The sequence below is a fragment of the Antedon mediterranea genome, chromosome 10 (assembly GCF_964355755.1).
Source record: "Antedon mediterranea chromosome 10, ecAntMedi1.1, whole genome shotgun sequence".
NCBI classification, from domain to species: domain Eukaryota; kingdom Metazoa; phylum Echinodermata; class Crinoidea; order Comatulida; family Antedonidae; genus Antedon; species Antedon mediterranea.
Window position 1 is genome coordinate 14291998 of NC_092679.1, and position 23838 is coordinate 14315835.

Sequence of the window (23838 nt, forward strand, 5' to 3'; positions counted from 1 at the left end):
AAGAAATATTTCTTGTTTAAGATTCCACTGAAATAACCACAATAGTATGACTACTGTAAACAGTAAAGAATGTTGTCACTTTGGAAACTATGACACATCATTCATTCATTCAATTGCATTTAAGTTTTACTATTTCATTGGGAAGAATTAACGTTTACAACATACCGCATCGCGTCTAAGGTTTGGCTTATTAGAAGGTCTAGTGTAAATCAACGCTACGTACATATGCGGGGTATGACTTAATAAATACACCTTCCAAGTACCTTCCCATCTATTGTCTTTGGTTATACTGTTATTTTCTAGTTTTGGCATTTACTTACTTTGGAAATACGATACAAAAATCATATTACTATACTACACATTATTGGATTTCAAAGACACACACTGGAGAGTTGTTAAAAATGTCGAAAACAATGGGTACTTCCCCCGTACTTCCCTTAAAAACTACTTTGATGTGTTTTTGTTTTCAGTCCGACAAGCAATTTTTCGTCCACCGTCAAAAAGAGAAAAGGCTGTTTTACGAAAATATGTCATACAACCAGTTTTAAAAAAGGTATTTTTTGAATTTATATTCTAATTGTTGCGGTATTACTCATACTATAATTTACAATAGGAAACACAATAGTTCCTGTGGAATTTAAGTTCGGCTGGTTTTAAATTTATTCCGGTGTCAGAGTTAAACAGTAGGCCTACAATTTACCATACCGTCGGTGTGTGGTGATTTATATGGTCTGTTATCGAATAACCGTAAGTAGGTTTGACCTCTTCGCGGTGGGAGAGGATTAGGATTACATTAAAGGAAGAATGATTGCAATTTTATGTGAAGTTAGACACTTACCGGTACATATTGGAATTTTATGAATCACGTATGTACGTCTATAAAAAGTATCATTTGACACTAAATAAGAGCATATTTTATGCTTTTGTAAGCGTGTGTTTGATGGTACACCCACCCAACTAACTTACGTACGTATGATGGAGTTTGCTGAACTGTCAACAATAATATTATGGAATGGTTTCCATGTTTTACAGTACTTTTATATGTTTTACTATAGTATAACAATAACATGCATTTGTAAGGGGACAACTTTTAATATGTTTTCTAATAGTGAAATCTGCCGTAGTATTAAAATATTTCTCGTTAATATTTTTCACGTAATTGTCCTATAGAGGAGACGTACTAGTACTATAGAATAGATTAATCTTAATTATGATACCCAAACTGCTCCAACTATTTTAAAAATAGATTAAACAAAAAGTAGAACTAGGCCTATGTTAAAAACAAAAACATAAACAAAAAATCATTGTACCTTTTTTTCAAATGGAACCATTCTAGGCCTAAATATAAAGTATGCTTTGTATATATTTTATTTTGTCAATTTGTATTTTGTATGTGAACGTGAGAGGGGATAACAAAATCCAATGGGGAAAAAGAAATTGTTGAAGTCTGAATAGAAGAATACGTGTAAATGCTGTCGTTATATAATATTGCTCGACAGGAATATAAACGTACGATGTCATATTATTTTGTAAATGTTTATACAGTATTAAAACCCTACTTATACAATGTTGATGTAAACCTGACATTGTAAAGTAGGGTTTGAAGAGGTTGCACAACATCAATTAAATGCGCGTGGGTTATCATAATCGACATCACAGCAGGTGCGATACCTTTAGTTGGATAGTCCTATTTCTGATTCTTCATGTGTGTTTTTGTTTTCTTTCCTTGAGTGATAACATACACAGCACATCACCAGCATACAATACTATTGTTCATTTCAGATTGAAGATGGTCAGCCATTGGAATATTTGTCTGAAATGCGTCAGGTGTCTGTTGTCTTCATCAACATCATGTTTGTACAGACTAAGGAAGTTGAAGACACCAACAACAACTTGCAACATGCATTTGATGTTATCTTCAGTAATTGCAAGCAATTTAGAGGTACTGTAGGCCTACGTCTATTGCTTTCTATTTCAGTATATTTGTTATGCAATGTATTCAAATTATTCTTAGTATGTGTAATAGAGAACATTAACAGTATCACTTATCAGTATCAATCCCGGTTTCAGTGAACTTTCGTTGAAATGAAACAATCAACCCACGACATCATCTGACTTTTAATCTTCAACTCTTTTTTTAATGACGCGCCAAGCGGAAATAAGGATCAACGTATAAATCTGGGATATCTTTATTTCAAACTGGGAGATCGCTATTTTAAACTTAGAATGAGATCTATTTAAACTCATCCAAAGGCAAATTACTGAAACATTGCTGTGGGTATCGGTGGCTGACAAATTAAATTAGCACAAATCTAAAATTGAAAAATATACTTCTATTTTGGAAAAATGGCAGTTTGGTGTGCCATATTTTGGCTTAAGAAAGTGTGCTTTCAAGCTGATAAAACATGGTGTTAAAAATATGGTAGTTACGTAGTCCCTTACTTATAGAATAAGGAAGTAACTTTCTATGAAATATAGGTTAAAAGACGCTTCGCAATGTACTAACGTTTATATTTGTTTCTATTTAGGTTGTCTCAACAAAGTATTTATGTTTGACAAGGTAGGGCTACTATAATTATTACTTTGTTGCGGTTAATAGAACTCATATCGAAAGAAACAATTAAACATCAAGTACTCAATTCTATTTTTGTTTTGAATGTCTTTTCGTTTGTCGGCTTTTTTCGGCCTCTCCCTCTCATACGGGTCTCATACGGGGCGTCATAATATAATTATTTCTGTGTCACATACGGGGTCACATAACAATATGTTGATATATTTCGCAGTGCCCCAGACGGCGCCCCGTACGCATAGGCTTTCTTTCTCTGCATACAAAGTCTGTTGATTTTGATTTATTGTTTTCTTTGATAATATGTTTCTAGAGGGCGTATGTGATTTTTTTTGCCTGATCATCAAAAAATACATATAAAATATTTAACAATGATTACAAAATATGAGAGCAAGAGGATGACCCTATAAGCTCGAAAGTTATTTTATTCCAAACTTTTATTCCATTATAGTATAATGTTTTTGCTACTTGATGTGTATTTTTTAATTCAATTCTTTCGCAGGGATGCACTTTTCTGGTCATTTATGGACTGCCAGGTGACAAGCATGAAGAGGACTGTGCACATGCGCTGAAATCATCACACGTGATTTTAGATCAACTTAAAGCTACTCCCCTCATCTCGTAAGAAATATTCAAGTTAGGCCTACATTGTTTTTATTATTGACAATGAGTAGCAACGATCACCACCCCAGGGCTGGAATTGATTTCAATAAACTCGGAACCCCTCAATAGACATATTGGAAGCCTAATGGAAAGTGTTGATTTGTTACGCAATTTTGGATCCAAGATGGCGCACACAATGTTGATATCAATAATATTTCGGATCCACAAAACCTATTTCATCTCGTAATACATGGTTACTAGACTGTTGTGAGATAAGAGCATAGCGCATGCGCGAATAAGTGAGCAAAGGTGCTAATCACGCAATATAAGGTTTATAAGATAAGGTTTATCGGAAATAGCTTGCACAATGCATGATGGGAAGGGTTTGGGAGCAAACGTCACGACGCGTACGTACAAACAACAAATCACGTACGTACGCGTTGTGACGTTTGCTCCCAAATCCTTCCCACCATACATCGCACACGCTATTTGCGATAAACCTTATGTGTTTTGCAAATTATATTATCTCATCGCGTGTTGTTCAGTCACGCAATTATAGAAACCGAAATTTCCAATTTTGACCATAATGTACTTCCTTTGAATTCATTGTAATGAAACTGAAATTTAGTTTTAATCTTTCAATAGACAAGTGTCAATTGGTGTTACCACGGGATCGTCATTCTGCGGCGTCGTTGGTCATAAACATAGGCATGAATATACAGGTATGCAAGGGAACATAATTATACAAAATTAATAAATAGGCCTACAATCCTGAAACTTATATAGTGTGCTGGTAACATAGATCATTCATTCATGTCACACCTGAGTGTATCCCTGCCATTTGATTGGTTAATTTATTATCCTGTTTCGTTTAGTATTTGTACTTAACCGAAAAGTGATATTTAATGGTGATATAGAATGGTACTATTGCACGTTCACCTTTTTGTAAACATGCTGAAAATGTTGTGTTAAACGTCTTGTTACATGCAAGGCACAAACAGAAGATAGGCAATACAATGGATAAGTTTTATACTCTAATCTACGTTTTATTCTTCAAACAGAAAAGCAAAAGATAACAAAATCAATTAAAATGATTATAAAGATAAAGATTAATTAATAATATAAAATAATTATCAAAGTATAAGATGGTGGTAACACACAATCAAAATACATAAAGAAATTCAAGACTTACAAATATAGCTGAGCCCAAGGCTAATATAAAGCTTTACTTCAGTTGTTCAAAACAGTCAAACAGACTTCTAGATACTTCAATAGACTTTAACAGCATTTAGTTTAGCTATGTCAGTATTCGTATTAGGACTGATTAAATATGGTTAATGTACCACTATTTATATTCTTATGCAGGATATGTGGGGTGATCATAGTGATCTCATCAAATAACTTAAAGATGATGAAATTGGTTTTAAGATGAAATTCAAATGACATCATCATCTTAGTATGAAGTTGTTGTAACAATTTCCTTATATGGAATATCAAGCAAGTGTCTCTGACAACTTGAGTTATGAGCAGTCTCCTAGGTACAATTACTAACAACCTGGTTACTGAACTTTGGTCTAGTCTACAACCAATATAATATATACAGTACAATACTATGGTAAAGTGATAATAATATAATAGTATAAATGTATCTCCTAACACACCCCTCCTTAAAGAAAAGTTTGCATACAAACTTTTTATATACATTACAGTAAAATGTAGTAATTGTATATAAAATCACAGAACAATATTTTATTTTATTTTTTATTATATCAAGTTCACATTTCCTCTGCTGAATTCACATTTTGTTAATTGTTTATTTTTTAAAGTTCCTTGAAAAATGTTCTCAACATGATCTTGCTAAGTATCACTGTAGACAATAACATCATCTATGTAGCCCTCGCAGCCATTGATGTCTGCAATCACACTATTCAGGAGGCGTTGAAACGTGGCTGGTGCATTCCGCATTCCAAACGGCATTCGGTTGTATTGGTAGAGTCCGTCATTAGTGACAAAGGCTGATATGTCCTTCACACGTTCGATGAGAGAAACTTGCCAATATCCTTTGAGTAGATCAAATTTGCCCAATTTGTGAAGACAATCATTAATGCGTGTCAATGGGTATGAATCCGCCTTGGGAACTACATTCACCTTTCGAAAGTCTGTACATAATCGGTAAGAACCATCAGGCTTTAAAACCAGCACACATGGTGAACTCCACTGACTAAAACTTGGTTCGGTTTGGAGCATATACATATCTTGTTTTAGATAGTTCTGCTGTATTATTTTAAGATGATAAGGATGTTCTTTAAGCAGCTTAGCATCATCATCATTATTGATTTGTACAGGTACATCAGGAAATGAACTGTTATGTCCGAGCACCAATTTTGTTAGTTCTGTCCTTTCAGCATCTGTTAAATGAACAAACTTAGCATCCAAATTAGCAAGGACCTCAGAATGTTGAAGTCTCAAACAACTCTCAGCATTAAGATCATAGTTACCACCATTATTATTTTGGACATATAAGTTTAAGTCACTCTCTACCTTAGTGGCAGGGGTGATAGAAATTAGTTCAGTAGCGCTTAGAACAGAAGTCAAGTTATCTTCAGAATTTGCGCATAAAACAGAAGTCAAGTTATCTTCAGAAATAGTGCATATAGCAGAAGTCAAGTTATCTTCTGATATGACATTTTTATAAATATTAGAGTCGTCAACCTGCTCAGCAATCAATTTCTCCTTAGTCAAAGATACACGAGGCATAATGCCAGTAAACAAAGTATCGTCAGAGGGAGAATTAAACTCAGAGGCAAGGAATGTATCCCCTAAAATAACCTCATCAATTTGCTGGCTAATAGAATGCGTAATAGCACACACAGGGAACATACTAGGATCTGGGGTGGTTTCGTCCACTTTAACCATAGCCCCAGCTAAATCATTCCCTAAAACAAAGGTGACGCCCATAAATGGAAGTTCCTTTAGAACCCCAACTACTACAGGTCCGTTTATAAAATCGGACTTAATAACAATATTGTGCAATGGTACGTTAAAATACCCTAATTCAATCCCTTGCAACAAGACATCTTCCCAAGTAGAGGATCTATCAGATAAAGGCAAAATACCTTCTAAAAGCAAGGATTGAGAAGCACCTGTATCCCTAAGGATCCTAACTGACTTGAGGTTTAGATCATCTCCAATTAAGGACACAAAACCATCGGACATGAAAGGAGAGTACCCATCAAGAACAGAGTCCGATACCAAATTTTTTAAATTTTCATTTTTCTGCTTCTTAACCAAGACCAACCCAGAAGGTTTACTTTTTCCTTCCTTCCGTTTTAAGGCAAAACATTCGGACATAATGTGCCCTGGCTTTTTGCAATAATTGCAAGTAGTACTTGGAGATGGAAATTGTTGGTCAGATTTGTTAGGAGTGTAGGTTAGTTTAGGCGGAGTAGAAGTCGCTTCACTTTTGGAACTATCATTTGTTTGGAATTTCTTTCCAGAAGATGTGGCTGACTGTGCCTGAGGTTTTTGAGTAAATGCTTGTTTATGCGTTAAGGCATAGTCATCAGCCAGTCGAGCAGCTTGACTTAAGGTCTCAGCTTTTTGCTCATCTAAATAAGTCCTCACATCAGGAGTAATACATGATTTAAACTCTTCTATCAAAATTAGTTGTCTAAGCCTATCATAATCTTTATTTGTTTGCTTAGATGCACACCAACGATCAAATAACCGTTCTTTGGTTTGTGCTAATTCAAGGTGTGTTTGGTTAGTTTGCCGTTGTTTATTTCGGAATTGTTGCCTATAGGCCTCTGGGACTAATTCATACCCCTTTAAGATGAGTTCTTTAACTACATCATATGATGAACTTTGCTCAAATGATAAATCAGTATAAATTTCTCTCGCTTTACCAGTTAGTACACTTTGTAAAAGCAAGGTCCAGTGTTCTTTAGGCCATTTAAGATTTTCGGCAATTTTCTCGAAATGTAAAAAGAATTTATCTACTTCCTTCTCCTGAAAAGGTGGCACTAGTCTAATATGTTTAGTTACATCAAATTTTGGATTGGAAATAGGTTGACTAATCCCACTAGCTAGCTCTAATTCGCGTAATTTTAATTTAAAATCTCTTTCCTCTCTTTCGAATTCCAATTCCATTCTTCGAATTTCAATTTCTTTCATATTTTGTAATTCAATTTCTCTTAATTTAGCATCAATGCTTGAATCAACTTGGGAAGACATAACACTACTATCAAAAATGTCTTCCTCAACCAAATAAGTTAATAAACGACTCTTAATATCATTCTTTCGCATAGAGGATTCAACGTCCTTTAGACCTAGATGCGTAGCTAGTTTAAGCAAATCATCTTTTTTCAAACTATTAAATACCTCTTGGGTAGGGTCGGCAAAAAATGTTTCTGGTTCAAAGACCATTGTAACAGTTACTAATTTCACAAACAAATGTTTGAAAATAAAACAAATTTAACTAGGTATAAAACTATAAACCTATCGATTTAAGTTAAAGTTAAATTTAAAGTTCTTCCCGGATGACCCCCCACTTTCTGTTACATGCAAGGCACAAACAGAAGATAGGCAATACAATGGATAAGTTTTATACTCTAATCTACGTTTTATTCTTCAAACAGAAAAGCAAAAGATAACAAAATCAATTAAAATGATTATAAAGATAAAGATTAATTAATAATATAAAATAATTATCAAAGTATAAGATGGTGGTAACACACAATCAAAATACATAAAGAAATTCAAGACTTACAAATATAGCTGAGCCCAAGGCTAATATAAAGCTTTACTTCAGTTGTTCAAAACAGTCAAACAGACTTCTAGATACTTCAATAGACTTTAACAGCATTTAGTTTAGCTATGTCAGTATTCGTATTAGGACTGATTAAATATGGTTAATGTACCACTATTTATATTCTTATGCAGGATATGTGGGGTGATCATAATGATCTCATCAAATAACTTAAAGATGATGAAATTGGTTTTAAGATGAAATTCAAATGACATCATCATCTTAGTATGAAGTTGTTGTAACAATTTCCTTATATGGAATATCAAGCAAGTGTCTCTGACAACTTGAGTTATGAGCAGTCTCCTAGGTACAATTACTAACAACCTGGTTACTGAACTTTGGTCTAGTCTACAACCAATATAATATATACAGTACAATACTATGGTAAAGTGATAATAATATAATAGTATAAATGTATCTCCTAACAGTCTTAATGAGTTATTTTGTACGTCTTTCAGAAGATTTTGTTTTGTGATTTGTTAACGTCCACATGTAATTGATCACCTCCATATCGTCACACAATTGAAATCTCCTTTAAAATGAAATATAATAATACATTAATAAAAAAAATGTTATTTTATATTAATACGTACGTCACATGCTTTGACCATTGATCCCGTGTATATACAGCGCACATTAAAGAACTTACACGAGTAGGGGATCGTCATCCGTTGTGCTGACCTGAGTTGGTGCTGTACGTGGGCCTAATCGTAATTTCTCAGTTTCACGAAGACGATTATAATTAGCCGTAGGTTTTAAAAAAAGAACAAATAAAAATGACAATTCACACAACTTTCTTTTTTTTTTCAGTGATAGGACGAAAGGTGAATATGGCAGCCCGATTGATGATGCATTATCCAGATAAGCTGTCTTGCGATTCGGAAACATTTCATCACTCGAAACAACCACGACATTTCTTCAGAGAACTTCCACACAAAGAAATGAAAGGTGTTCGCAATTCTGGCACCATTCATGAATATGTAGAGGGATCCGAGTATGTGACGTATCATTTATTTGTGACGTGTAATTTATTTGTATGACGTATAATTTATTTTTGAGACGTATTTTATCGTATTTGATTTTTGTGACTTATTTTTTTAACGTATGTTTACGTTATGTTTATGACGTATAATTGATTTCGTGACGTATAATTTATTTTTTTACGTAACATTTATTTTTGTGACATGCAATTTGGTTTTTGACGACTTGTACCGTACGTAATTCACCTGTAATTATTTTAGCTGATTCCTGTCAGATTTAATCTTTAAATCTGGAAAGTATAGTTAATTCAGTTATTATTATTTTATTGAACTTTATTCACTGAAAATTAAATACCAATTATTATAATTGGTCGGTGATTTTTGTTCGGTTATTTGTGAGTTGATACCGAATACCATTAATTTTTAAATGTCTTTATGAGGCATAGGCCTATATTTAGTTTTAACATATCCTTAATAAACTAGTTTTTAAACGTTACTTTATTTTATTTGATTGGAAATGTATCATTGGATGCCGTTTAGTGCGTCGATGACCTCACGAAATGACATTAACAGGCACTACGAGCGCGAAATTGATTTTGTGTTGTTTTGTGTCTGCAGCAGTTCAATATTAGAGTTAAACTACGTCTTTTAATAGCTGAATCAAAACTTAAAATCTAAATAAAAATGTATTGAAGCTAAAATTATGTGTTTTGTGAAACCACTGCGCGCTTAGTGTCACTTCGTGGCGTCACTAACGGATAATTTATTGCATAGTAATGTTAATTTTTATTTTAATATTTATTCTATCACACAGGAATAACATGCCTGTCCCACTTACGGTTCCAGAATTCGAGTTTCCTATACTAGGTATTGTATATCATAGTAATTTATCTCTGTGATATTGGTTTACCTTATTAGTGTTTATTGAAATATTAACCAAGTTTAGGATTCTTAGAATGAGTGGGATTTAATGATTCCCTAATTATTTAACTATCAGTTATCACCTTACGAAGGTATTTAGTGTGTCGCTTCTCGACAAAGTCCCTCCGAAAAAATGTCATCTCATTCATACCTGCTCCCCGCAATTAGCGCCCTGTTATGAAGAGCTAGAAGTACCGAAATACATTTTGAGTTTATGTGATTATAATTTAAAAGACGAAAAACGTCTGTTATAGGAAGAGTAGACATTTGTTAAGTCGTGTGGTTGGCGGTTTCTAACGTGGTTTAACATTTTGTCAGGGATTTTGTATAGGCCTACGTTGGCTAATATAATAGCGAAACTATTTGGTGAAGTTCAGTATTACATTACTGTCATTTTATGAACTGAACTAAGTTCTGTCTGCCAGTCCTGCCAGTTTTCTGTACTGTGCAATCTTTATCGTTTATGAATTAAATTCAGTCTTTAGCTTTCAATCCTTATCATCTATGAACTAAATACAGTCTTTTACTGTCAACCCTTAACATATATGAACTAGAATCAGTCTTCAACTGTAATCATTATTTATGAACTAAGTTCTCTTCTACTATCGATCTTTATCATTATATTATAATACCAACAATTTTAAATGAATGAGAGTAACATTATGTTTTAACTAAAGCCAACCTCACACTGGATACTCCAATCTAGGCTCTGTAAAACACACTGTTTCCTGACTAAATTTCATTGTATTTTTTGTAAAGGCCGGGAAAGGGAACTCGAAGAATGTGTTACTCAACTACGTCTGATGAGAGCATCAAACGAATCTTATAAGAACATTGTAATATATGACGGAGAGTCAGGTATCGGAAAAACTCGAATGTTAGATGCTATTATTATTGAAGCCATGCGAGAAAATGTAAGGTAAGATGGATATAGTACTATGTAGATTTCTGTAAGAGAGAAGTTGCTAAATTATCAATGGGCCCGAAATTATCTTTTTTCCTATGAAATGAAATCATAAATAATTCATTACCTTAATTATTTTCCATTATAAAAAATTGCAAGATAGCTGATCTACTAAACCTAACCATCTAAATAATCTCTGAATTATTCACGATTCCGCCTTAACCTCATAGGAAACAAAATAATGCGGCATGTTCATGCTTAGATCCGGTTAAGTTGGTTCCTACCTACCAATGTTTGCGATACCGTGTCCCGGAAATCAACATAGGCCTACCCGGATATAAATAACTAAGCCTGAACAAGTCCAATGATATCACAAACAATTCCAATTTTAAGTTAGATATTGTTGCATACATTAAGTTTGGATCAAACCAGTAAGTTGACCAATCACAAGTGACAGTGACTTGCGTTGCGTACCGTACTACTGTAGATTGAGACTTAAGGTTTTACTTTTAGTAGCGATAGGTTATGTCACTCTTGTAAATATTTTAAATCAATAATTAATATTTCTTAGATCAATAATTAATATAAGTAGTTAATAATTACTGTACTCCAAAGATTATTCATTCGTTATCAATAACGTTGTTGAGTGTGTCCCTCGATAGTAAAAATACAGAATGGTAGTTTTAAAATATATTCAAAGGAACCAATTTCAGTATTGATCCCTCGATAGCTCAGTTGGTAGAGCGGAGGATTGTAGAGTTGTCATTGGTATCCTTAGGTCGCTGGTTCAAATCCGGCTCGAGGGAAAGTTTTTTATTCACATTTTTCTTTGTTTCTCATTGATAATGAATTTTGAAAGCTGGTTGTTTTGTCATATCGCTCGATAGCTCAGTTGGTAGAGCGGAGGACTGTAGAGTTGTCATTGTTATCCTTAGGTCGCTGGTTCAAATCCGGCTCGAGGGAGTAGTTTTTTTTATTTAAATAAAAAATGTTTTTTATTAAATTCCCTCGCCTCGTTTTTCTTATTTCAAAATTTCAAAAAAAACTTAACCATTCTTTTGTATGTAAAAAAAATCCAATAACACAATTAATAAAAATAAGTTCCCGCACCGAGAATCTAACCCGGGCCGCGGCGGTGAGAGCGCCGAATCCTAACCACTAGACCATATGGGACAGCTTGAGAAACAACTACATTTAAGCGCTAATGTTGTTCATGGTTATCATGGAACTCGATTAGATTTATTTTCCTTATTTTAAAATAAATTCAAAATTGTGTTCAATTTTTTGTATCATATTACATTCCTAAGCATTAAATAAATCAAAATAGAATATCATATTAAAATATAAAAAAATATTTATTGTCTCCCAAAATCATGAAAAATGAAGATTAATAAAATCAGATTTTGAATATTCCATTTTTAGTCGCGTAGAAGCGACTCTATAGTTCACTATGTCGGTCGGTCGGTCGGTCGGTCTGTCTGTCTGTCTGTCGGTCTGTCTGTCGGTCCGGTATCACTATGCGTTTTATCGCTTTCTGACCTTATCTTGATATCAGTTTAATCTAGCTAGGTCAATTTTTCACAGTATATTCCTTATGGCCAGGAATCAATGTGGTTAAGTTTTCACGGTGCGCAATAAAAAATTACGCGGTCTACGCACGATTTAACGAAATCACGTTTGTAATCATATCTTCACAACCATGAATCACAATTAAATAAAATTTAATACTCATAAATTTCAGGGCATAAATCATCATATGGCAATACAATTACGTGCGTATCGCATGTAACGCATGCGTACGTGCGCTTAAAATTTTCAAAATTTATTTTCGATGAAATAAGAGTACGTTTCAGGCAATTTTAAGCGTTTACAAAATTGCCATGAGTGCGCATATTTTTGCGCGCGCACTGCGCGTTAAATGTTATTGCGCACTCTTTTTGCCCGATTTCTGTTTTCTTGACTTACTTTTCAACTCGAAATTACGTTATACGAGCACGTCAAAAGTGACAGGCTACGCACGTGTAAATTAAAAAAATATAAATGTTTTTTAACATTTCAACATTTTTAAACATGTTCAGTAATTTCGGTCAGTATAGTTCACTATGTCGGTCGGTCGGTCTGTCTGTCGGTCTGTCTGTCGGTCCGGTATCACTATGCATTGTAGCACGCGACTTAATGGCTGTTGGCCTTGTTTATAAAGTGAATCACTCTCGCAGAAACAAACAAATGATGTTTTCACTTATGAAAAGACAAAATTACAGTTTTTCAGGTAAATATTTTTTTTCGATTCAATTTTTTGTCAAAGTGAATACCGGTAACTATTATGAAACATTTAAAATAAATAAATATATAAAAACAAGCATATGTTTTAACATTTCATTTGTTAATTATTACATAGTGAAGTGGTACCGTAACCTTCGGAATAATGGTTCAAAAAAGCCGCGTTCAGTATCGTATCCCTCGATAGCTCAGTTGGTAGAGCGGAGGACTGTAGAGTTGTCATTGGTATCCTTAGGTCGCTGGTTCAAATCCGGCTCAAGGGACTTTTTTTTTGTTTTTATTTATTTTTTAAATAATTTTTTTTTATTAATTCTTTTCCATAAACACGTAATCAAGAATGTATAACAAGCTTTATAGATTAAAATGTTTATCTGTGGCTGCGACACGATCAGTTCCACCCTCCTTAACAGACACCGGCCGCCGCGGAGAATATGTACATAATATAGTACTATTGGTATTTGTCGCACCAGACATAAGATCAAAGGACTGTTACGAGTTCCTATCTTGACAAGACGAGCTCATCGTCATGTTGTTAAATTGTCCTGGTAAAACAAACGACCACCAACAAGGCAACACAAAATAGAAGCGCTTAAAATTTTCAAAATTTATTTTCGATGAAATAAGAGTACGTTTCAGGCAATTTTAAGCGTTTACAAAATTGCCATGAGTGCGCATATTTTTGCGCGCGCACTGCGCGTTAAATGTTATTGCGCACTCTTTTTGCCCGATTTCTGTTTTCTTGACTTACTTTTCAACTCGAAATTACGTTATACGAGCACGTCAAAAGTGACAGGCTACGCACGTGTAAATTAAAAAAATATAAATGTTTTTTAACATTTCAACATTTTTAAACATGTTCAGTAATTTCGGTCAGTATAGTTCACTATGTCGGTCGGTCGGTCTGTCTGTCTGTCGGTCTGTCGGTCTGTCTGTCGGTCCGGTATCACTATGCATTGTAGCACGCGACTTAATGGCTGTTGGCCTTGTTTATAAAGTGAATCACTCTCGCAGAAACAAACAAATGATGTTTTCACTTATGAAAAGACAAAATTACAGTTTTTCAGGTAAATATTTTTTTTCGATTCAATTTTTTGTCAAAGTGAATACCGGTAACTATTATGAAACATTTAAAATAAATAAATATATAAAAACAAGCATATGTTTTAACATTTCATTTGTTAATTATTACATAGTGAAGTGGTACCGTAACCTTGGGAATAATGGTTCAAAAAAGCCGCGTTCAGTATCGTATCCCTCGATAGCTCAGTTGGTAGAGCGGAGGACTGTAGAGTTGTCATTGGTATCCTTAGGTCGCTGGTTCAAATCCGGCTCGAGGGACTTTTTTTTTGTTTTTATTTATTTTTTAAATAATTTTTTTTTATTAATTCTTTTCCATAAACACGTAATCAAGAATGTATAACAAGCTTCATAGATTAAAATGTTTATCTGTGGCTGCGACACGATCAGTTCCACCCTCCTTAACAGACACCGGCCGCCGCGGAGAATATGTACATAATATAGTACTATTGGTATTTGTCGCACCAGACATAAGATCAAAGGACTGTTACGAGTTCCTATCTTGACAAGACGAGCTCATCGTCATGTTGTTAAATTGTCCTGGTAAAACAAACGACCACCAACAAGGCAACACAAAATAGAAGTGGTGCTATTTAATAATTATTTTTGTTATTTATGGGAATAATTAATAACATAATAGTATGTATTACTGCCGTTAATGATGCATCTAAAATTAACAATAAAACAAATGAGTAAAATAATAAGAGCAAAACGAATTGCAAGAGAAAAAAAGAAGGGAAAAAATATATGAACTATAAGCACAGTGCATGTGTTATTAAAGAATGATCAAGTGAATAAGATAAAGAGCACAAACGCTACAATGGAAAAGGAAAAAAATATGTTTATAAAATCGAATAAAAAACGCCGAACTAATAATATATAATAAATAATAATAAGGTAATTCATCATTTTATAATAAAAATAAACCTTTTCATAAAAACCCGAGAACTGGTCAGATAATTGTTCAATACACTAAAATAGTGATAATAGTACCGTAACCACATAATTCAATGGTAATGATCTATTTCTTATTACAAATTTTATCTTCTTCTTTCTATAATGACCGTCTTCATAGGCATTAGTCATTTACTTGTTGTTGATATTCGTTACTGTGTATTGGTTAATTACTTACGAGAGATCATCATCGAAATGTAAGGGTAAACGAGACATTAGTTTGTAATTTTGTCATGTCTTGGTTTTGCAGAAGTTTGCCTTTAGCGTTGACGATTAATGACCACAACACCCCTTACTACACAGTTCGAGTTCTCGTCCTAATGCTGTTAGAAATGGAAGGATGCCAGAGCCATTTGGAGCGTGAACACGTGTTGTTGGAACACATACAGAATGAAGTTATAAGAGAAGATCTGTGCTTGTTAAACGACCTGTTGATGATCAAGGTAGTGCAGCAACTTGCATTGTTTGTTAGGCCTATTTATAATAATAAATATTTTGAAAGTATACAGTATGTTACTTTTTCTTTAACTTGCATGATAAAGTCCATCATTTTCTAGTTTTTTCCCTGAATTGTTTAGCTTTATACCAAAAGACCATGCCTATTGATTTTCATGAATATCGATATATTGGTGACGTCACAAAGGCGTATTAAAATCTCGAGTTATCTGTATCTTCAATATAGGCCGAGATATTAAATACAGCGCCCTCTGTCACTTTCTGCATTTTTTCTCCAAAGATCAAAAGTCTTTTAAAGAAATTTGGTTGATCAAACGTGATTTATTTGTGTTGTGTGTGCTTTATCGTATCACCTTTAACGATTTCACAAACTTTAGCCTAAATATTTGTGAAATTGTATGGCTACTCAAGATCGTTCATGGCATCAACCATTCCGGTCTGCTAGTATTTCTAATTAAACGTCTTCCCTCTGCTTGTAGTGCCTGCTTATATTAAATTATTCCATTGGTTGTCAATGCGTCATTCGTGTGTGCACAAGATCTTAATCGTGTCAGTTACTCTTTATGGATTTACTTAATAAACAAAAAAACTTGTTTGAGCAGTTTTAATCTCATCTTTATTGAACGACTGTCACAAACATACATCCATTTTGGTGAAGTACTTCCCATCATCAGTGTGAAGCTAATTACACGGTGCGTTTATTATATTTTTTTATGGATTATTTATGTATTCTACAGATGCCAAGTAACCCGAGGTTTTTAATGATGGATCGTGTAAAACTAAGCACTGAATTCAGAGCATTACTGATGAAAATTGTTAGGCAGTTTAGTAAAAAACAACCAATCCTGTTCGCGATTGACGACGCTCATTATATCGACAAAGAATCATGGGATTTCTTTACAGACTTATCTAAAACGCCATACGTTATGTGCGTCTTATCCATGCGGCCGTTCACAAATGAGAACCAGCCTACTGCGTCGGCTAGGACTGTTCTTGCCAGTAACAAGGTTATGAAGATTCGACTACGTGGTTTGAAATCTGAACAAATGGCATCTCTAGCCTGCCAACTTTTAGACGTTGAAAGAGTTCCAATTGAATTGGTCGAGTAAGTTTTAATATTTGTTTATCTGTCGTCTTATTTATTTATTCAAACTTGTATAGAGGGTACTGACCCAAAATAAATATTGACAATCAAGGGGCCCTCATATAAACAAATATATAGGCATATAACAATAAAATAATATACAGTATATACATACAGAAATATAGCATAGTATACTGTACTATAAGTAGCCCTATTGATTTTTTATTCGGGTCAAATATTTTATGAGAACAGACTTTATTATTAATAATGACTTTATTATTATACTAAAAGCTGTATCTGTTTTGTTGTTGTTTTTTTTTTAACTCTTTGCTACTGGTATACATACAAATACTTCGTTGTTTTCCTCTTTATAAAATACCCTGACTGGAATTTCTATTGGACAGATTACTGAAGGAACGAAGTCATGGAGTGCCATCATGGTGTGAACAGCTGACACGAGAAATGTTAAGTGAGGGGCACATTCAAGTTGTATCGCAGAGCAACTCCTCTAAAGAAGCTAATCACGTAAGAAAAGTTTATGTTGAAATTGTATTTTTTACATACACACTACAATTTATTAATCGTTTTCATGGGTATCATTGTATCCTTAGGTGTACCAACAAGGTACAAAGGAAGGTTTCCACTGATTATTTTCTCTTCAGATATCGGCAAGTGTTGAAGCTATCCAAAAGAGAGAAGGAAGTGTTGGTAGTGGTGGTTACAGCAGAAGTCGACGAGGCAGTCTTGATGTAAAGGTGAAATATGCTATCAATACATTTACAAGTATTCAGCAATATATATTTACATTGTTAGACACAATATTGCATTGATCTTGTAGAGAAACGTTTATTTTCGGTAGTCTTAAGACCCTTATACATGTCACAGAATGTATTTATGAAATCTGATGGAACCACTAGCTAGACTATTTTTATAAGTAGGTCTAAGATTTTAATGTGAGACGCACCTTGCGAGAATGTGTACTGGTTGTTTTTAATGGAACTTATCCACAGAGAAATATATAATGAGTTCAGCCTTGCTCTCCGAAATCAACAACACCTCCTTCCTCTGAATTAATAAACTTGATTTCGAATGTTTTCAATAATAACAATCAGTAAAATATCTCGTTCAATAATTGTATTTCAGGACTCTGGATCTTTGAAAGTTCCGGTGTTAGGCACCCAGTTGTTGGAAAGACTTACAAACATAATGGAATCTGCCAATGACGATCAAGATATGTTTGACGACGAGTTTAATGTTGGTGGAATGATTTGCATCGTAACACCAGGAGTAGTGCTATCAAAGTTACCTGTGCCAGATTCAATGAAAGGTATATTTCAAAATCTAAGAACTAAAGCTCTCTTTAGACTATCAATCTAGTGTGAAGTTTGATAGTTTGACGCCTCGAACTCTATGTCGCTAAACTCCTTTCTGGTCATGCTACTTATTCTACCTATCCCGCCATTCTAATTTTAATATTATTCCCTTCTCTTTAAGGCATCAGTATTTTTTACTTAAATTTATTTGTGCCATCACGCAGTCCCCTGAACACCCTCTTCGTCTATTTCTTCCTCCTGTTCGTACTATGTCTATGGTCCTTCGCCATAATCGACACTCTTCTCATCTTCTATTTAAAGGACATACAACTCGTTTTCGTCACTCTACTCTACCTCACTCACTGTGTCACTCGCTCAATCTTTTCATCTTAACGTGTCTTCCTCTTCTGTGCTTGGCATTAAAACTGCCCTTAAGATGTAACCTATTATTTATTACACGTTTATTAATTATTATAATAACAATAACAATAATCAAAATAACAATAATTACAATAATTAAAAATAAGAATAACTACTACTGTAGTAATTACTTTTATGTGTTTAAATTTTAAATGTAAATATGTATAATTATGTTTGTATGATGTAGTATGTTTAAGCGGATATTAGCCCTTGATAGCATTTGCAGCAATAAAGAAATTGAATTGAATTGGATAGTGTAGACAGAGCATATTAAGACCATTCAAACACACCGAGTGTATCTTTGCGATTATTTGAAGTCGTTGACTGATCTATGTTGCGCTTCATAATTGGCTTCAAGGAGGTATTCTGTGTGACATTTGTGATGAAAGTTTGCAACATGGCTAAATATCTTTAATAGGTCAAAATAAACCAGAAAAACGTTGTTGCCCAAGGTTTAACCCCGTTATGGACCTTTACAAGATGGCGGCCAAACTGTCATCACAAATTTGTTGACATCTTTGAACCCGACTATTAAAAGTGAGATGTAAATTTTTAGTAACAAAAGATCCGTTACTTCAACAAAAGTTTGTAAAATAAATATTTAAATACAATTAAACATGATTTCAATAGATTTAGTTTTTTTACTTTTTTCACGAACGTGTTTTTCCCTTTTATTCAGGAATGTTGATGGCACGAATCGACCGAATGAAACCATCTGAACAAATGGTTGTCAAGTGTGCAGCCATTCTTGGTGTGACATTTACACGAAAAATGCTCGAAGTGATCGTGCCAAACTGCAACACGCGCAAACTCAGACGTTCTTTACAAACACTTATGCAAACGCGCGTATTTGAGTGCGCAACACCGCCGTCAGACGCGACCCAGACGCGAAGGCTCAGCGTTAAAATCTCCAGTCAACAGGGTTATAGTAACCGAATGAAAGGTCAGATTGAATGTTACTGTAGAGGCACAGAAGATGATGCTACCGAAGATTGGGAAGAGTCTTTCCAATGCCTTCCAATCACAAGTTGCAGATTCCTGCGTTTTTGTAGTACTCTGATGCAAGAAACCGCGTACGGACTATTTTTGATAAACCAAAGAAAAACTCTTCACGAACAGTCCGCTGTATTCCTAGAGTCTCAAGCTCACAAGTGTAAACACTGTGGAGGTGGTGATTTCATACCTGGGCATCATTCGGGAACTGCATCCGGTAGTACTACCATCATTAAAGGCCACAAGGCGAATTTCTCGACGACGTCCGTAGCTTCAGCAAGGCGTGGAGCTGTTTCCCCGCAGAGTTCAACTGACGAAATATTCACTCCAGGTAAAGATAAATTAACTTTGGTTTAAATTAGGACGCAACGCAAAGGCATACGCGCAACGTAGCCAATCACAAGCGATAGTTCGGATGATCCGTCGCGTCGTGATTGGTCTAATTACTTGCATTGCGCTAACGTCCTTGTCTCGCGTTTTAGTGGGAATTTTGTAGGTTTAGGTACAGTATATAACGAGTAACTATTGACTTTCAGCAATAATACATACAATATATGCATTAATGTGTCAGATTACTGTGTATAACAGCAGTATGCTTATTTTATATTCCACAGAGGTAAGTCGACGTAAAATAAAAAAACCTCCAGGAGCAACGCCAGTGTTAGATATTGGTAGGTATTAGTAATTTCCCATGGCGCTCTGGTAGACCTGTTTTGTACACGTTATTTTACAGATTTCGCCTGCTTAAAGATGTAATATAACATTTGTTATATTTTCTCTCAGAACTGTATTCTATAGTCTCCCTCCCCTGGGGTATCAAATTGCATATGAAATATATTTACCTTTAGCAATATTGAAAATGTATTAATATGATTTATACTGCAATTGAAATGTACCGCTTTATGTCTTATTATTATTTTCATTTTTGTGTCTTATATATATATGTTTTTTTTGCTTTTGAATGTTTTGTTTTGGCGTCCCTGGCACAAGTTTTTGCTTTTTTGGTGACGCCACCATTTTGGAAATAAATGTTGATTTTGATTGATTGATTGATAGAAAACAATACATAGCCAAAATCTTACTCCCGTCATTTCAACCAATCACATTCTCGTATTTACATAAGCGATTACGATTTGGGCTAAGTAAAAATACTGGTAGTTTTCAAATATTCACAAAAGCCGCTTGCTGTATCATATCCCTCGGTACGTAGCTCAGTTGGTAGAGCGGAGGACTGTAGAGTTGTCATTGTTATCCTTAGGTCGCTGGTTCAAATCCGGCTCGAGGGAGAATTTGTTTTTATTTTCTGAATAACCAAATAATGCACAGCTCCCCTTTATGTTGCTCGTCATAATAGCATTTCCCATATCAATACGGTTTTATTTTAAAAAGTAATAGTAATAATTTGGCTTTTAATTGCCAAAAAGATTCATAGATATTATAGATATACAATTATGAGTGACACTGCTTTTATTAAATTAAACTTCTCTTAATTTACATCAGTAATATCCAGCGATGGTAAAGTTGAAAACAAAAAGACAGTGACGATAAACGAAGATGCTAAAGAAACGGAAGGACATGAAAACGCATCTGATTTCAACCAAAAAAGACGTATGAGTTTGCGAAAATCATCAATAGCAAGCCAATGGAGTATAATAAGGTTCGTAGTAGGTTTTCTAATAAGTAATAGTTATTGCGCGCTATTTATTGTTATACGTATGATGAAAGGCCGTGTGTGTCAAAACATTTATCTTTTTACCAATATTGTGCCGAAATACAGTCTAGAATCTAGACTAGTTTTCATATTACTAGAAATTGCAAAGTGCAAGTGAGTGCCGCGAGAAGATCTATAGCTTAACGTAGTTGTTTTGATGACACAAAGGACCATCCCAGAAGACACACCGGATGTCTATATTATTATTAGTAACGCTTCTCATTATACCACACACAAACTATGCATTGTACAATCGTCGACTGCTATACATGATTTCACTCGGCAGAGAGCGAAATTCATAAACCTGCCTAAGTCGTCTTAGGCCAATGTTTTGTAGTCAAACAATGAACTTTCGGTTCAAGCAATGAGGCATGGCGGGAAGTCAAATTGCTGTAGCGAATGTAAATAGCTGCTACGCAGAAATTATAGCACTTTTTCGTTTTCCATGACCGACGCGAAACTAACTCCAATACGAGTCGAGTTGAAAAGTCTTTGCATGCTCTCATAAACGTAATATGAGCATGCGCAAAATGACTTTAGTGTTAGACTTTATGGGCCTAGATACTACGTGTCATGAAAACCTTTAGTAAAATATTATCGTAAAAATCAGCACTGTTCCTTTACATATGTAGCAAACTTAACTTGTCTTGTACCCATATTTTTAGATTAATAATTATATATGTTAGTTCAATTATTTATATGAAACAGCCTTATGCAATGTGTTTCTTATGAATACACATTTTAACTGTAAATTATTGGTAAAGACAGTTAATAAGTAAAGGTACTGTGCTATTTATATTCATGAAAGCTGGTTGTATTTATATCCCTCGATAGCTCAGTTGGTAGAGCGGAGGACTGTAGAGTTGTTAATTGATATCCTTAGGTCGCTGGTTCAAATCCGGCTCGAGGGAAGATTTTTATTCACATTTTCCTTTGTTTTTCATTGATAATGAATTTTTAAAAGATTTTACATTTTTGGGATAATTTACCCATTCTTGTTTATTTCAAATAAAATATTATAGACAAGAAATAAAATTATTTTCCACACCGGGAATCGAACCCGGGCCGCGGCGGAGAGCGCCGAATCTTAAGAAAACTTGAGAAACCCAAAATTGAATCGCTAATATTGATGTTCGTGTTTATCATGGAACACATGATTCATTATAATTAAATTGTATTGAAACAAACACTCCATATGCTACGATCAAAAAGAAAGCGAGACACCACCCTCGATCTCAGTTGGTAGAGCGGAGGATTATTATTATTGTCATTGTTATTCTTAGGTCGCTGGTTCAAATCCGAGGGACTGTTTTACTTTGTTGTTTGAAATTGTTTTAAAAAAGGCAATCGACACAATAGAAACAAATACAAATTTTAACAAAAATGCTTGCTCTTTAATTTGTAAATTATTAAAATCGTTTGATAAATACTGGTCGGGTTCCATTATATTTGCAAAAGCCGTTTTCTGTAACATATCCCTCGATAGCTCAGTTGGTAGAGCGGAAGACTGTAGAGTTGTCAATGTTATCCTTAGGTCGCTGGTTTGTATTTTAACAAAAATGCTTGCTCTTTAATTTGTAAATTATTAAAATCGTTTGATAAATACTGGTCGGGTTCCATTATATTTGCAAAAGCTGTTTTCTGTAACATATCCCTCGATAGCTCAGTTGGTAGAGCGGAGGACTGTAGAGTTGTCAATGTTATCCTTAGGTCGCTGGTTCAAATCCGGCTCGAGGGAGAATTTGTTTTTATTTTCTGATTGACCGAAAAATGTTCAATTCTAAATAGACTTACCGATATATTTTTTGTAAGAAAAACTCTCCACACCAGGAATGGAACCCATGCCGCAAGGGTTAGAATCCTAACCGCTAGATCATTAGCACAAGCTTATGCCTATTGTAACCATTATCAACCTACAGTGTGTAATGATAAATTTAACTAGAAATCGTGTAGGAAAGTCCACAAAAAATAACTGCTTCAATACGGTTTGAAAGCCTTTCGAGCACAAAGTTATTGAACCGGAGATTATGTTATGATATTGATAAATTATTACTTAAGAAGATTTGTAAATTATTATCAAAAGCGGTTAATAAATACGGGTAGTTTTAAAATATATTTACAAAAGGCGCTTGGTGTATCGTAACCCTCGATAGCTCAGTTGGTAGAGCGGAGGACTGTAGAGTTATCATTGTTATCCTTAGGTCGCTGGTTCAAATCCGGCTCGAGGGAGAATTGGTTTTTATTTTTTGAATAACCGAATAATGTACAAGTAATAGTTTTTATGTATTATTTATACTGTTCACCTATTTTATGTATTATTTATACTGTTCACCTATTTTTTTTTTTTTTTTTTTTTTTTTTAGTTTTTTTTTATTTACTATGTATAAGTATTTTTTTTTTCTGTCTGACATTTTGTAAGTAGGCCCTAATGTGTCTTTGCTACTGACCTATTGCATCGATTTATTGATTTGCTCGTTATACAATTGTTTTTAAGTATCTACTCAAGTGTGCAATTACTACTGTACATTTGTTTTTGTTTTTCCAATGTAAGTTAATTATTTAAGTTTTATCATCATTTACCTTTTATATGTTGTTGTTTATATTTGTATGGACGCACCACTGAAAGGTGTGTGCCACTGATTCGAAAGTGAGTACCAATAAATACTGAATACCGAATACTCGTTATAGTAGCATTACCTCTTGCTCTGTATATCAATATAGTTTTATTTCATTTTTTATGTGAAAAAAATCAGTCTCCATCACATTATT

General features: G+C 34.2%; 2 protein-coding genes and 9 non-coding genes across 11 annotated transcripts in view; 9 read left to right on the top strand and 2 right to left on the bottom strand.

The window, feature by feature from the left end:
* The window catches only part of LOC140060322 (adenylate cyclase type 10-like), a 120291-nt gene that overhangs the window by 12157 nt on the left and 84296 nt on the right, over positions 1-23838 (top strand). The window contains exons 7-22 of the mRNA XM_072106474.1: positions 471-553; positions 1783-1942; positions 2529-2560; positions 3069-3187; positions 3815-3891; positions 8787-8970; positions 9771-9823; positions 10637-10796; positions 15343-15535; positions 16286-16653; positions 17037-17157; positions 17295-17387; positions 17776-17959; positions 19045-19689; positions 19973-20029; positions 20859-21015. Coding sequence (XP_071962575.1) covers positions 471-553; positions 1783-1942; positions 2529-2560; positions 3069-3187; positions 3815-3891; positions 8787-8970; positions 9771-9823; positions 10637-10796; positions 15343-15535; positions 16286-16653; positions 17037-17157; positions 17295-17387; positions 17776-17959; positions 19045-19689; positions 19973-20029; positions 20859-21015 — 2686 coding nt within the window. The remainder of the gene's footprint in view (positions 1-470; positions 554-1782; positions 1943-2528; positions 2561-3068; positions 3188-3814; positions 3892-8786; positions 8971-9770; positions 9824-10636; positions 10797-15342; positions 15536-16285; positions 16654-17036; positions 17158-17294; positions 17388-17775; positions 17960-19044; positions 19690-19972; positions 20030-20858; positions 21016-23838) is intronic.
* On the bottom strand, positions 4175-8396 carry LOC140060320 (uncharacterized). Its single transcript, XM_072106472.1, has one exon. The coding sequence runs from the start codon at positions 7592-7594 to the stop codon at positions 5027-5029; it is 2568 nt and encodes an 855-aa protein (XP_071962573.1). The 5' UTR covers positions 7595-8396; the 3' UTR covers positions 4175-5026.
* On the top strand, positions 11502-11587 carry Trnay-gua (transfer RNA tyrosine (anticodon GUA)). The gene is given in 2 exon segments: positions 11502-11538; positions 11552-11587. It is a non-coding gene; the product is annotated as a tRNA-Tyr (tRNA).
* Trnay-gua (transfer RNA tyrosine (anticodon GUA)) lies at positions 11659-11744 on the top strand. Its single transcript is given in 2 exon segments — positions 11659-11695; positions 11709-11744. It is a non-coding gene; the product is annotated as a tRNA-Tyr (tRNA).
* Positions 11883-11954, bottom strand: Trnae-cuc (transfer RNA glutamic acid (anticodon CUC)). The gene has a single exon. It is a non-coding gene; the product is annotated as a tRNA-Glu (tRNA).
* Positions 13239-13324, top strand: Trnay-gua (transfer RNA tyrosine (anticodon GUA)). Its single transcript is given in 2 exon segments — positions 13239-13275; positions 13289-13324. It is a non-coding gene; the product is annotated as a tRNA-Tyr (tRNA).
* Trnay-gua (transfer RNA tyrosine (anticodon GUA)) lies at positions 14314-14399 on the top strand. The gene is given in 2 exon segments: positions 14314-14350; positions 14364-14399. It is a non-coding gene; the product is annotated as a tRNA-Tyr (tRNA).
* Trnay-gua (transfer RNA tyrosine (anticodon GUA)) lies at positions 20555-20644 on the top strand. The gene is given in 2 exon segments: positions 20555-20595; positions 20609-20644. It is a non-coding gene; the product is annotated as a tRNA-Tyr (tRNA).
* Positions 21894-21980, top strand: Trnay-gua (transfer RNA tyrosine (anticodon GUA)). Its single transcript is given in 2 exon segments — positions 21894-21930; positions 21945-21980. It is a non-coding gene; the product is annotated as a tRNA-Tyr (tRNA).
* Trnay-gua (transfer RNA tyrosine (anticodon GUA)) lies at positions 22722-22807 on the top strand. Its single transcript is given in 2 exon segments — positions 22722-22758; positions 22772-22807. It is a non-coding gene; the product is annotated as a tRNA-Tyr (tRNA).
* On the top strand, positions 23213-23298 carry Trnay-gua (transfer RNA tyrosine (anticodon GUA)). The gene is given in 2 exon segments: positions 23213-23249; positions 23263-23298. It is a non-coding gene; the product is annotated as a tRNA-Tyr (tRNA).